The 13,116-nt window shown below is 39.8% G+C and overlaps 1 protein-coding gene across 1 annotated transcript; it reads left to right on the top strand.

Moving 5' to 3' along the window:
- Positions 1-577: 577 nt before the first annotated feature.
- Pxn (Peroxidasin) lies at positions 578-13,077 on the top strand. Its single transcript, XM_072901470.1, has 5 exons — positions 578-1,412; positions 8,244-8,761; positions 9,449-10,250; positions 10,431-10,785; positions 10,864-13,077. Exons 1-5 carry the CDS (start codon positions 1,228-1,230, stop codon positions 12,904-12,906), a joined length of 3,903 nt encoding a protein of 1,300 aa, XP_072757571.1. The 5' UTR covers positions 578-1,227; the 3' UTR covers positions 12,907-13,077.
- The last annotated feature ends 39 nt before the right edge of the window (positions 13,078-13,116 follow it).

Here is a 13,116-nt window from a genome sequence, read left to right as displayed (position 1 = left end):
TGTGCTTTAAATAATTTTTTTAGCAATTTTTCAAACTAATTGTAAGAGTTATTGGATCTGAGAAAATACAAGAAAAAATCAAATAAATTGCAAACTTCGATAATACAATTTCCGGATATATGTCTAGGATATATACTAGTTTATTGATTCTCTTCTATCAGATTTTGATACGGGATACATTATTGTTTGGAGAGAAAGGATTCAGACGGAATGAAGAAATGGGCTCGATTATATATATCTACGGAAGACTAATCCGGATCTCAGTTTATCATACTGCGAGACTCGTAATAAAATTCTACAAAATCTTAACAGCTCGATGTAAGTATCTGTTTCGCAGCGCTATTTATAAACTAGATCGCCTCGACAGTCGCCAAACAGTCGATTCAATTAAATACTGTTATCTTTACAGAGCTAGTTAGGCTACGTCAAGATATGATTGGTGCAATACACAATTCTCGGCGCTCTTTCCCTCTCTTATCATAGGCTCTCGCACACGTTGGCTCTTTTTTTTTTTTTTTTTTTATACTATCAAAGTCGCGTCGGTGCCGGCGGTAACCATCGTTAGTATGGAAATGTCGCGAGTGAGATAGGTATACCCTTATAGACTTTACATACGATGCACGCTCGCTGCTCTCCGCTTCGTAGTGCGTGGCCTCTTCCTCTCCGGTGCGAGAAGCCGCCGGAGCCGGAGAGGAAGGGACGCGCGGCGGGAAGGTGCGGAGAGAGGAGAGAGCGAGAGTCCCCCGCGTGTGCGTGTGCTCTTGGGGAGGAACCTTTTGTATTTCTCCCGCGCAACGTGCGGGTCTCGGGTCTCGGGTCTCGATTCTCGATGGACCCGCTGGCGCGATGCGGGGTCCCGGGGTCCAGGCGCGAGTAGGAGCCGCGTAGAGCTACAGTATAGTGGCTGCCGCCGCGCGGGAATTGAACGGGACGATCGCGGCGGCCGTGGTCTCTTCCTCTCCATCTTCCCGGCTCCTCTGTCCTCCGCTGAACTCGCGGAACGCGAGTGCCGACCGGTGTGTATTATATCGAGTATCCCGAGCCGACCGGATTCTCTCTTTCTCTCTCATTGATCTCCCTGCGATCGCGGTGAAAGTACCCGAGAGAGCGCGTGAGTACACGCGCGGGCGCGCGCGCGACCGTCCGATGAACTCCACGTGGTGCCGCGGCGAGAGGCTGTTTTTCTGGGATACGCTGTGCGAGAGTCATCGCGATTAAACGAGGGACATGAGGCTGCTCGGGGACCTCTTGGTTTGGCTGCAGCTGGCCCCGCTGCTCCTGTTAGCGGCGGACTCCTCTACGCAGACTGCGACAGAATGCCCGCAGAAATGCGTGTGCTTTATGATGCATGTGCGATGCATGTTCCAAAAGCTGAGCCAGATGCCGCGGGTGCCTACCAACACCACCGTTCTGTGAGTTCCACCACCCTTTTTGTTCTCTATGCGAATCCATCATTGTCTCACTTGTCGCGATTTTTTTCGATTCGAAAATCTCGATCGTTTTACGATACCTTGTCGAGATCCATAAGCGTTACGCCTGTCATTGAAGATAAGATTTTAATGGCAAAAAAAATTTCTAAATTATTCTGCATGTCGGGTTTTTATTTTTCTTATTTTAATGATTAATAAATTGTTTCGTTTGACGCTACAGTTAATAATCATAGATATATTCTATAATACATGTGAGGGAAATATGTATTTTCCTCACATATATGTGAAAGCTTTATTACACAAAAATGCATAATAATCGCTGCTTGATAAACGGTGCAATTAATATTAGGGTACAAGTATGATAAAAGGTCAAGAGAAAGTATGTTATATAGATGCATATTCGCTTATGGGAGAGATGTATAATCGAGATGTATAATCATCCCAGTTAAGAAGATCCAGACTGACACAGCGCTTTCAGTAGAGAATGCATTCGTTCTTTTCGCAATATTCAACAAGAAAGATAACATTGTATATTCTAGTGGTATAAACTTGTTTAAGGAATTGATTGTATTATAAGATAATCATGATAAGAGCCGTAACAATTGCATAGCAATCAATCTGTGTAACAATTATCTACAATTGAGATGCATCGTAGGTTTAGAATAAAGTTGATTGTAATAATTGATAAAAATAATTTATAACCACATTTAGTTAATAAAGTCTTTTTATTAATTCGAGAGTGAATCAATAAAAAGAAACAGAAAATCGCGCTTAAAACTATATATAAGTTACGATGCAATGCTAAAGTGGAACTTCGGAGAAAGGAATAAACGAGAATGCAGTAAAGCAACGCGATCTCAATACAAAGCTAAATTTACTTAATCTGACGCACGCTAATTTTAATATTTTCTGATATCGTAATATAAATAATATATATTTAAATTATATTTTTATTATAATATATTAAATTATATATTTTAATTTACATTTTGGATTGAAATATATTGGGGATCTATTATATATTTACACACACACATATATATACACATATCAAATTTTATTTTTATACATATCGACTAATTAAATATTGCTAAAATTAACATATGTTATTAAATGTTATAAGCATTTAAGAATAATACATATAAATCGAAAGAAAAAGTTTAATTAAAAATGCAACAAAATTAAGTACATTTTGAACAATAAAGCACTATATAGAGCTGTAACATACGATCCTATGTCTATTTAACTTTGCATTGTTTTTGTTCGACTCAAAGAAACACGTAGTACCGTCAACGTTATCAACAAACGTGTCTTTCCGATGGAAATAAGGATGATATACCGAACCGGCCTCGTTGTGGCAATCGTTCCTCTACTTTGCGTGAAACACACGCAAGTATCCCGAAAAAATATTTAACATTTGAATTAAAGAAAGCGATAACACGCTTGTTATCTTGACGTGTAGGGACGACCGACTATTTTATCATTTCACCCCAATTTAGCTCGAGTTCCGATATCTGTCATTGATACCGCATAGGTATCTATAAATTTCAACGGTTGGTCTCGTTGGAGAAAAAAAGAAAATACCGGCGATAATCTGTATGAAGAACTCTTTATCATTTTTGTTGCGCAAAATCTCTCAGACAAACACGGAGTAATATGTCGGCAAATCAGTTTACGATTCTGTGAATCAGTAATGGATATACGTTATTAAGTTTCGTTTGTCTTAATGTGACTTCGAAACGATGTATCATATCATCGTATCTCTCTTTCTTTCATTTATATAAAGGAATTTAAATATAGTATTGTCAACGAGCAATTTAATAACGTTGCAATTTATTTGTCTTAAAAGTAAGATATGTTACTTTTTTTTTACATTAACAATTGCTATTATTTATTCTAACTTTACTATATTTTTGCTATATTTGTCTAATTATTTTTTAAATTTAAGTAGTATGTTTTTAAACAATTATACTTAATAGGGATTTTTTTAGCCATGACCTAGTCTCCATTAGATAACACAGATCATTGTAACCTTGCAATTGCATTGTGGAATCACAAGACATAATGTGGCTAGAGCTTATTTAGAATTGCTTGCGTTTAATTTGCTTTGTTTAAATAATACTTTTCTCTTGTCTGCGTTATTAAGATAAAAAATAATTTTAATTTTTTTATTGCAGCACAATTTTATTTGGTAAATAGTTCATTATATATTCCATATATACATATATAAACAAAGTTTTATTCTATTTTTTTCGCAATCTTAGTATTTAAAAATAATTAGTATCTAAAAATAGTAAGTTCAGAAAGAATAATTGATATAATTTTATTTTTTTTAATGATGACTATTTTCAATTAATTTTTCTTAAAAAAAGAATGCATATAATGGCAGAAAGCGTTCGACGATATATACATACATATTTTCGAGTTCGAGATAACTTGCTGATTAATTCGGTGATTACTCGTGCGATGTTGACGAAATTTTGTTGAAATAAAGAACAAGTAAACGATACGATCCCTAAAGATTATAATACGTATATATTAGGACATGAGTCACACGTTTGCAACGCTAAAGAAAGGAGAGTTCTCCGGCGTTAAGTCCTTTCTCCTTGAGTCGGGCTCTATATTGTATATAAATGTGCTCATAATAATTTATATTATTCTTTCTGCTATTTTTGTAACGAATTAGTTATCCGACTGCAGTTCCCTATGCACTATGAATTCAAGCAATGTTTAGGCGAACGCGAGTAAAGGGACCTTCCAACTGTTATTGAGAAATTATGAATAAATGAGTTCGATATGTTTACTCCGGCAATTTTAATGCCAAAGAGACTGCATGGGTAATGATACGCGTGAAAAAGTTCGTAGGCTCGGTCATCGCGTGACCATTGCACAAGAGATTCAGAGATACAAAGAAACGCCGAGCGTAGCGTAAGCGATGTCAAACGATGTGAGTCAAGTGTTATCGTAATTATATCTCTCGACAATATGCAATAATTCAAAATGTGATTTCAACGATGCATTACATCAAACTACAGAGTTGGATCTTTATTTGTTTTATTATTTCTCTCTCTCTTTCTCAGAGATTTTATTTAATCTTTTCTCTCTCTTTTTCTATCTCTGATTGCATAATGAAAAATTACGATTATTACGAAAATTACGATATTTGCGTTTGACAGAGTTTTCTAACATATCCGGTTTTACCGTTAAATCCTCGCTGCGTATATCGCGCTTTATGAATAATTACTTGTGTGCGATCATTTAAAATTACGAGAAATAGACGATCGTCCGCGGTCGCTCAATGATTGGATAGAATACCATAATTATGAATGCGTAGTCTCGAGTATCTTTAAGTATCTGTCTTTCGGGAATAAGCGTTTCTTCGTTGATTAAATATATACTTGTCCGGCGCGTGATATCTCGATAACCGACGAGACATCATCCCTCGTACATGCTTTGCCATAATCTTTGATTACATGTTAAAATTTTTAGCACGCACAAAAAATTGCGACCGTCTTGCAAAACAGGTCAGAAATTATGCGCCCACTTAAACTAGCCGCGCTCTAATGTTCGATATCGATATATTATATGTAATTACCTGAATTCGATTAAATGCACAATGCACAGGGCGCATTATATATCAGTGGTTCTCAATATTTCAACAGATATTTAAAAATTTCTCTCTGCTATAAAAAGTTGAAAAAGTTATTATTTATAATAGTTTATATAAAAGTTATTACATATAATCTACGCATTTCCTTATTTGCTTATTTTGAATGATATTCATGTACTTACTTTTATTTTAATATGTAAATAATACATTAGTGTCATCTAAAACTTCTATTTTTGTATGAATTCATGCGAAGACTTTTGACTGCGTCAAAAGAGAGATGTTTACACATCAGAGAGTGTAAATTTCAGAGTATCCTTGAAAAAATATGCAAAATCTGAAATTTTCAGAGATTATTTATACCTGAAAAAATCAGGAAATTTTCGGGGAACTTTATTAAAGCTCAGCGAATTTAAAAAAAGAAATAATTCTCTTTTAAATAATTTTGTTCTTATATTTTAAATAAATCGACAATCCATTAATTAGCTAAGTTTGTTTTATTTTATACATATATTTATTTATCTATATATTTACTTATACTTATTTAATATATATATATATATATATATATGTGTGTGTATGTATATATATCTTAAGAAAATATCGAATATGCAGTACATATTTTTTATTGTAATTTTTAGTGATAAAAAATAGAAATGTCAAGCAGATAAAAAATGTATTCATCTTACAAAAGTTATTCAATCTCTCTGTCAGTTTTTTTAGTACATTTTCAAATCTAGCATAAGTGGCTTTTTATTTTCTTTTTTTTTTTTTTTTTTTTTTTTTTTGTATTAATAAAAAGTATTAGATGTACACAATAAAAAAACTTTCTTTAGAAAATTGCATCTAAAAAAAATCTCTAAAAAATTTCTTTGCTTGGAATTTTGAACACAAAAATCTAGAATGAAATTTTCAGAGAATTTTTATACAAAATTTAAGTAGACATTCTAGATTCTCATTATACAAGACAGGACAGATTGTGTGTCATCGTTATAATTTTAGATATTCGTACATTTCGATGAATCGAACGACAGCCCCACGATTTCGACGAGATCTGAGACATGCGGTTGCGGAACATATGCAAAAAAAAATAAAGAGATCAAATGCTCTTCCCGAAACTGTTTTCATTATATTTTCTACCCGCCATTATTAACGTCATTAATTCGCTCGCGTGATTTGCAGTTATTAATTCGAGCCTTCGATCACACCGCATTAAATGAATGAACCGCCGATATTTATATACATACTGACATGCACACATATTTCTATGATAAAGAAAAATCAAAGGGGAAGCACGCTAATGGCTGGCCCTATAAATAATATAATACAGAAATATATTTGTACGTGTGAGAAATTAAAGAGAAAAACATAAACTCAACAATTCCGCTTCTTTTAAAACAAATCTGCTAAAGAAAGATGCATTTTTATCATTTAAATTAATTAATAAGATATATTAATTTAATTTGTTCTCATTTTTAATACGATCTAAATATATTTCTCGATAATTTTAGATTTTTCTACCTCTGTTGTTTATCGGATAAAGATATATTTAGATACTTTACATTGAAAATTTCGCTGTCAACATTAACATGACATTTTATGAAGGCTATGTTTAAGGTGTTTAAAAGAATTACCGTGAGAAGTAGTTATATCATATTATATCATTACGAGGAGTAATTTTTCGCATTGAAGAAACGGGGGAACTGGAATTACTTTCTTTGACATGAAACGACGCTATAATTTATTGACGTCGATTGGCGTTGCAATTTGCTGAAACGTCTGATAAATGGAAATTTGTTTAAACGTTTAGAACGTTAAAACGTAATATAAAAATGTTTACATTAATTGCCATATGATTGACACTTTGAATTAATGCTCGCGTGTAATTTGAATGAAAAAGCACAAGGATATCGCATTGCGGGCAATTTACGCTAGTTAGATGTCGGGGACTTCTTCCACTTTTTTCGCGGAACACGCGCTCACGCCGGCGATTCGCTGGTATGATAAGGCGAATTGAAATACCGTCGGGTCGAGCGCGGGAATAATTCTCGAGGCCATAATTTAGAAAGGAAGTAATGTGCGACGGGCCGAATATAATTGTTAATTAAGAGCCTTATAATGAACGGAACATCTTTGTTGCGGCGAGCGAAGTATGTAATAATTACGCAACACGCTCTTTGCGAGCTTGATGAATTTCTGAATCTTATAAATCAGCATACTCGCATTTGATTTCCTTGTCGACATCGCGTATCTATTATTATAACGTTGAATTATCCTTCGAAGTACCATTAATAAGACCATATTTTATTTCAGCGATTTTAATGATCTTTGTATAATATATAGTAAGCAGATTCGCGTAGGTTTGAGTTCCGCTAATATAATTTATTACTCCTATTCGCCGTAATTAATATGCTATTTATCTATCGAGAAAAATGACGACTATGTTACTTATCCCGTTCTACACCCGAGAAAAGCATTCGCTTTATTCGTCCATTCTACTTGGCGGGTGGGCGGTTAGCGGGTTCATAATTACGGTATTCTCGCCCATGCAAAAAAAAATTTTATTTCAATCTATCTATAAATCCCACATGTAGCGCAGAATGCGGTCATCTTAACGTAACCGCCTGAATTCTAAATCCGGGATATTGTATATATATACATATATGCGTGGTTTTCCCACACATAATCGTGTAAGGATGTGATTTATTGTTATAATCGATCGTGTTTACTCCATTCTTGCTTCAAGTTTTTTTCTCTTTTGACACGTACGAAAATATTTTAATAATAATATACAGGGTGTCCGGTAATTGATGAAAAACCTGTTAATGGCAGATTCTTGAGATGATTTGGAGTCGAGTTTTCCTCAGCGAAAATATCGAGAGACGTCATCAATTTTTTTGCAAGTTTCCAATTTTTATCATTATATATATATATATATATATATATATATATATATATATCTTTGTAATTAAGTTTCGGTAATTTTTTAACTTCAAAAAGTTTAGTTTGCGAAAAGCGCCTTTTTCTTCCATCGCTTATAAGTCGGAAATTATTGATGCCTCGACATTTTCGCTGAGGAAAAATCGTCTCCAAATGATCTCAAGAATCTGCCATTAGCAGGTTTTTTTTTTTTTTTTTTTTTTTTTTTGCAAAATCTCTTTTTCACGAATCGTTGAAACTTAAAAAAAAAAAAAATCTTTTTCCAGGGATCTGCGGTTTAATAGCATCACGGAGGTGCGGCCTGGGACGTTTCGCGGTCTCGACAAGCTGCACACCCTGCTGCTGAACGACAACCACATCCGACGACTGGCCGCGGGCGCTTTCGAGGGCGCGTCGAATCTACGGGTGCTCTACTTGTACAAAAATCGGATCGAATATGTGGCGCCGGGCGCGTTCGCTCGGCTGCCACGGCTCGAGCAGCTGTATCTGCATCACAACCATCTGCGAGAGATACGCGCCGGCACGTTCAACGATCTGCCGGCGCTGGAGCGTCTGTTTCTGCACAACAACAAGCTGCACCAGCTACCGGCCGACGCGTTCGTCAACGTCGGCCCGATGACGCGGCTGCGTCTCGACAGCAACGCTCTCGTCTGCGACTGCAATCTGGTCTGGCTGGTGGAACGCACGCGGGGCAGGTCTACGGAGGTGGCAGCGATTTGCCAATCCCCCCACAGGATGAAGGGTCGTTCCCTAACGACCATGTTGCCCGAGGACTTTCATTGCAGTTGAGTAAAAGCCAAGGCTCCAGCCTCCTCTCTCCTTCGCATGCTATTTCCACTCTGTTGTAAACACTTTTGTGTACTGTATCTGTTATCATTTACGTCTCATAGGATTTCGATATTATTGCTGTTGTAAGCTGTCAGCTTGACGATTATGTCGCCGCGGTCGTTGACATCATTTGCGGTCACACGCTGGTGCTGCGGGCATGACATCGCGTGATGACGCCTGCCGCTAACATAATTCGCGGTGTCTGTCGCGTGATCCTTCATCGGAAGGTTGGCTTTCATTCGATCGGTTGTCGTTGACCAATTTTAAAACTAGGTCTCCTCATCGAATCGACGGAATGATAGTCCGAAACTACATTAGCATACATTTTTTGCAGGTCTCTTATTTTTAAGAAAAAAATAATTACACGCAGCTAAATATTATGCAAGGACTGAAGGATAGATTTTGTATCTCGTTTGTATTTTTCTCAAGATTTTTCCCCGAAGAATATTTTTCATTACAAGATGATCATAATCACCACATTTGCCTTTTAAAGATTAAAGATTCAGATCTTTATCTGTTTTTTTTTTATTTCTTGAATTTTTGATAATGTGGAATAAAATAATAACGAATTAGGAACCGAGAGTAACGCGAATAAAATATAAATAATATAATATATTAATTTATTTATTTAATGTTTCTATAGCTAAACCGCGCATAATAGAAGGACCGGAAGATACTGTGGTGCGATTTGGCGAGACGATGACGTTAACGTGTCGAGTAACGGGCGATCCGACACCGAAGATCAAATGGATGAAAGACAGATGGAGATACTCGGAGGAGGACGATGATGACAGCGAGGAGTACGAGATCCGCGAGGACGGCGAGAAGTATGTGATCCGGGAGGACGGCAGTCTGGTGATCACCGACATGACTGAGCAAGACACCGGGGTGTACGAGTGCGTGGCAAGCAGCGATATGGGCTCGACCAAGTCGAGGAAGGCGAGGGCGGTGATCACGGCAGCGTCCCGTTTAGTATTCGCCGAGAAGCCGGAATCGCAGAACGTAACCGCTGGCACCAACGTGACCTTCTCTTGCCGAGTGCTGGGCAAGCTCAAGCCCAATATCCGTTGGCTTCGAGACAACCGACCGATCCCGTTCGGCGACAGAATCTCGCTCGAGAACGACGATAGCACGCTGCGCATCCTCGCGGTTAAGGAAACTGACGCGGGCAAATATCAATGTCATCTTAAAAGCATCGACAAAAGTGTGGTTCTCTTCGCGGATTTACATGTTATCGACTTCACTGCACCTCGACTGATCTTCAAGCCGCAAGACATGGAAGCGGAACCGGATGCCATAATCGAGATACCATGTCGGGCCGAGGGCAGGCCGAGGCCGGTGATACAATGGAAGAAGGACGGTAGCGCGCTCGAAGGCAACAGGATTAAGATCACGCGCGGCGGGAGTCTTCTCATTTTCAACGTGATTCCGGAAGATAGCGGCAGGTGAGATTGGAGTAATGTAATAAGTTTAATCGTCAATTGCTAGTCATTAATCTCAGATCGGAGATTGATGACTGTAAGCAATTTCTAACGCAATCTCTAATCTTAAATAATAAAAATAAATATTAAGACACATTCCTTTGATATAAGCCTCTTGTTCAATAACTGCATTACTTTTTGCAGATATGAGTGTTCAGCCATAAACGATTACGGTCGCGCGACTGCCGATGCTCTGATACGTGTTCGGCAACCCGGTGCGGCAGATACACTTGTCATTCGAGCTTTCCAGAGCGCCACCATGGAGATTGATCGTGCCATCAATAAAACGTTGTTATCCTTATTCAATCCCGACGGTTCATCCAAACACGTCAATCCATTTCAGTTAGCACGATTCCCGAATGCCTTCAGTCGCGCAGCTGCCAGACCTGCGGAACTCTTCGAGAGGACCCTCGTCAACATTCGACGTATGGTGAATGCTGGTGCTAGAGCGAACGTGACCGATGAATTTCATTACGAGGAGATTTTGACACACGAGCAGGTAAAAACAAACAGATAGAATCTTGTGCATCAAGTTACAGCCTAATCATTAATCTAAGATCTCGTTTCCCTTTTCAAGGTCAGAGAAATTGAACAGTTATCCGGATGTACCGGTCATAGACATCGGCAGAATTGCACCAACAGGTGTTTCCACCGCAAGCACCGCACCATAGACGGCAGTTGCAACAATCTACGTCATCCTACTTGGGGCTCGTCGCACACGGGATTCCGTCGGGTACTGCAGCCCATCTATGAGAATGGTTTCTCGACACCGGTCGGTTGGGAGAAGGAACGTCGATACTACGGTTATCCAAAGCCAGCCGCGCGTCTCGTGTCGACCACTTTGATATCTACGCACGACATCACGTCCGATCATCAGATCACCCATATGGTGATGCAGTGGGGCCAGTTCTTAGACCATGATCTTGACCACGCATTGCCGTCGGTATCGAGCGAGTCCTGGGATGGGATTGACTGTAAGAAATCATGCGACAATGCCGCGCCCTGTTTCCCGATGGAGGTGCCGCCGGGTGATCCGCGGGTCAACAATAGACGATGCATTGACTTCATAAGAACTAGCGCCGTGTGCGGCTCGGGCGCGACCAGCATCTTGTGGGGTGGCCTGACACGACGAGAACAGCTAAATCAGTTGACCAGCTACCTGGACGCGTCGCAGGTTTACGGTTACAATGATGAAGTGGCGCGCGACCTCCGTGATCTCACGACGGATCACGGATTACTACGAGAGGGTCCTACGATTCCCGGTCACAAGCCTTTGCTGCCATACGCGTCTGGACAGTTTGTCGACTGTCGCAGGAATCCGTTGGAGAGCTCGATCAACTGCTTCGTCGCCGGTGACATTCGCGCAAACGAGCAAGTCGGCTTGTTGGCCATGCACACCATATGGCTACGAGAGCACAACCGCATCGCTCGCACATTACGCGAAATGAATCCGCATTGGAACGGCGAGAAACTGTATCAAGAGGCTAGACGTATTGTTGGCGCTGAGATGCAGCATATTACTTATCAGCATTGGTTACCGCGGATATTTGGTCCGACAATCGACAACTTTTTGTTGTCTTATCGCGGCTATGATCTCAATGTCGACGCCAGTATATCTAACGTTTTCGCTACCGCCGCTCTGCGTTTTGGTCACTCGCTCATCCAGCCACGTCTGGAGCGCTTAAATGCCTCGTTTCAGCCGATTCCTCAGGGTGCTCTTGACCTACGTGACGCCTTCTTTGCGCCTTGGCGACTGGTGGAAGAAGGCGGTGTTGATCCTCTAATTCGCGGTATGTACGCTACCGCAGCGAAGTTGAAGTTACCCGAACAGAATCTCAACGTCGAGCTCACCGAGCAGCTATTCCGCAGCGCGCATGCAGTCGCGTTGGACTTGGCAGCGATGAATATTCAACGGGGACGGGATCACGGGCTACCCGGTTACCTGGAATGGCGTGATTACTGCAACATGTCGTACACGGAGACGTTCGAGCATCTGGCTACTGATATTAGCAGCGGTCGAGTGCGGCAGAAGCTACGCGAATTGTACGGCCACCCAGGTAACATAGACGTCTGGGTCGGCGGTATTCTGGAGGATCAATTGCCGGGCGCGAAAGTCGGCCCGTTATTTAAATGCCTTCTGCTGGAACAATTCCGACGCACTCGGGATGGCGATCGATTTTGGTATCAAAATCCTGGAGTCTTTCGCGAGGAGCAACTCGCGCAGATCCAGCAAACGTCGCTCGCCAGAATCCTGTGCGACAACGGCGATAACATCACTCGCGTGCAGCCTGATGTGTTCCTGCTGCCCGAGAGCCGCAACGACTTCGTCAGCTGTGACGAGATTCCCTACGTGGATCTGAGCGCGTGGTCTGATTGCTGCGACAATTGCGAGGATCGCGACAACACGATTTCTCGTGTGCGCAGAGAGGCTGAAAAGTATCTCGCGCCTGATAATGTAAAGAACGTAGAATCTTTAAGTTGTAACGAAAAAATGAAATACTTGGAGAATATGTTAAAGCAAAGTGATAGAGAGGCTACAATGTTGCGAGGGCAGGTTGACGACTTATTGCGCAGACTAGAAAAGTTTAGTTCATTACTAGAAGACGTCAAAAAACGATAATAGGTAATCCGCATAAATACCCATGCTTTCAGTCTTCTTCTACTGCGAATTCTCTTGCGCTTTTGTCTCTGATATATTTTTCTCGTGCATTTATTAGAAACACACTGTATATAGAAATACATTGCATATAGAAGCAATGTAGCAATCGTTTCTTAATCCATTTCCTATTATCAAGTTGCAATTATATCGTGCGCAAATCGCAACAAAACT

The sequence above is a fragment of the Anoplolepis gracilipes genome, chromosome 1 (genome assembly GCF_047496725.1).
Source record: "Anoplolepis gracilipes chromosome 1, ASM4749672v1, whole genome shotgun sequence".
Taxonomy (NCBI): domain Eukaryota; kingdom Metazoa; phylum Arthropoda; class Insecta; order Hymenoptera; family Formicidae; genus Anoplolepis; species Anoplolepis gracilipes.
This window is presented reverse-complemented; position numbering and strand designations above follow the sequence as displayed.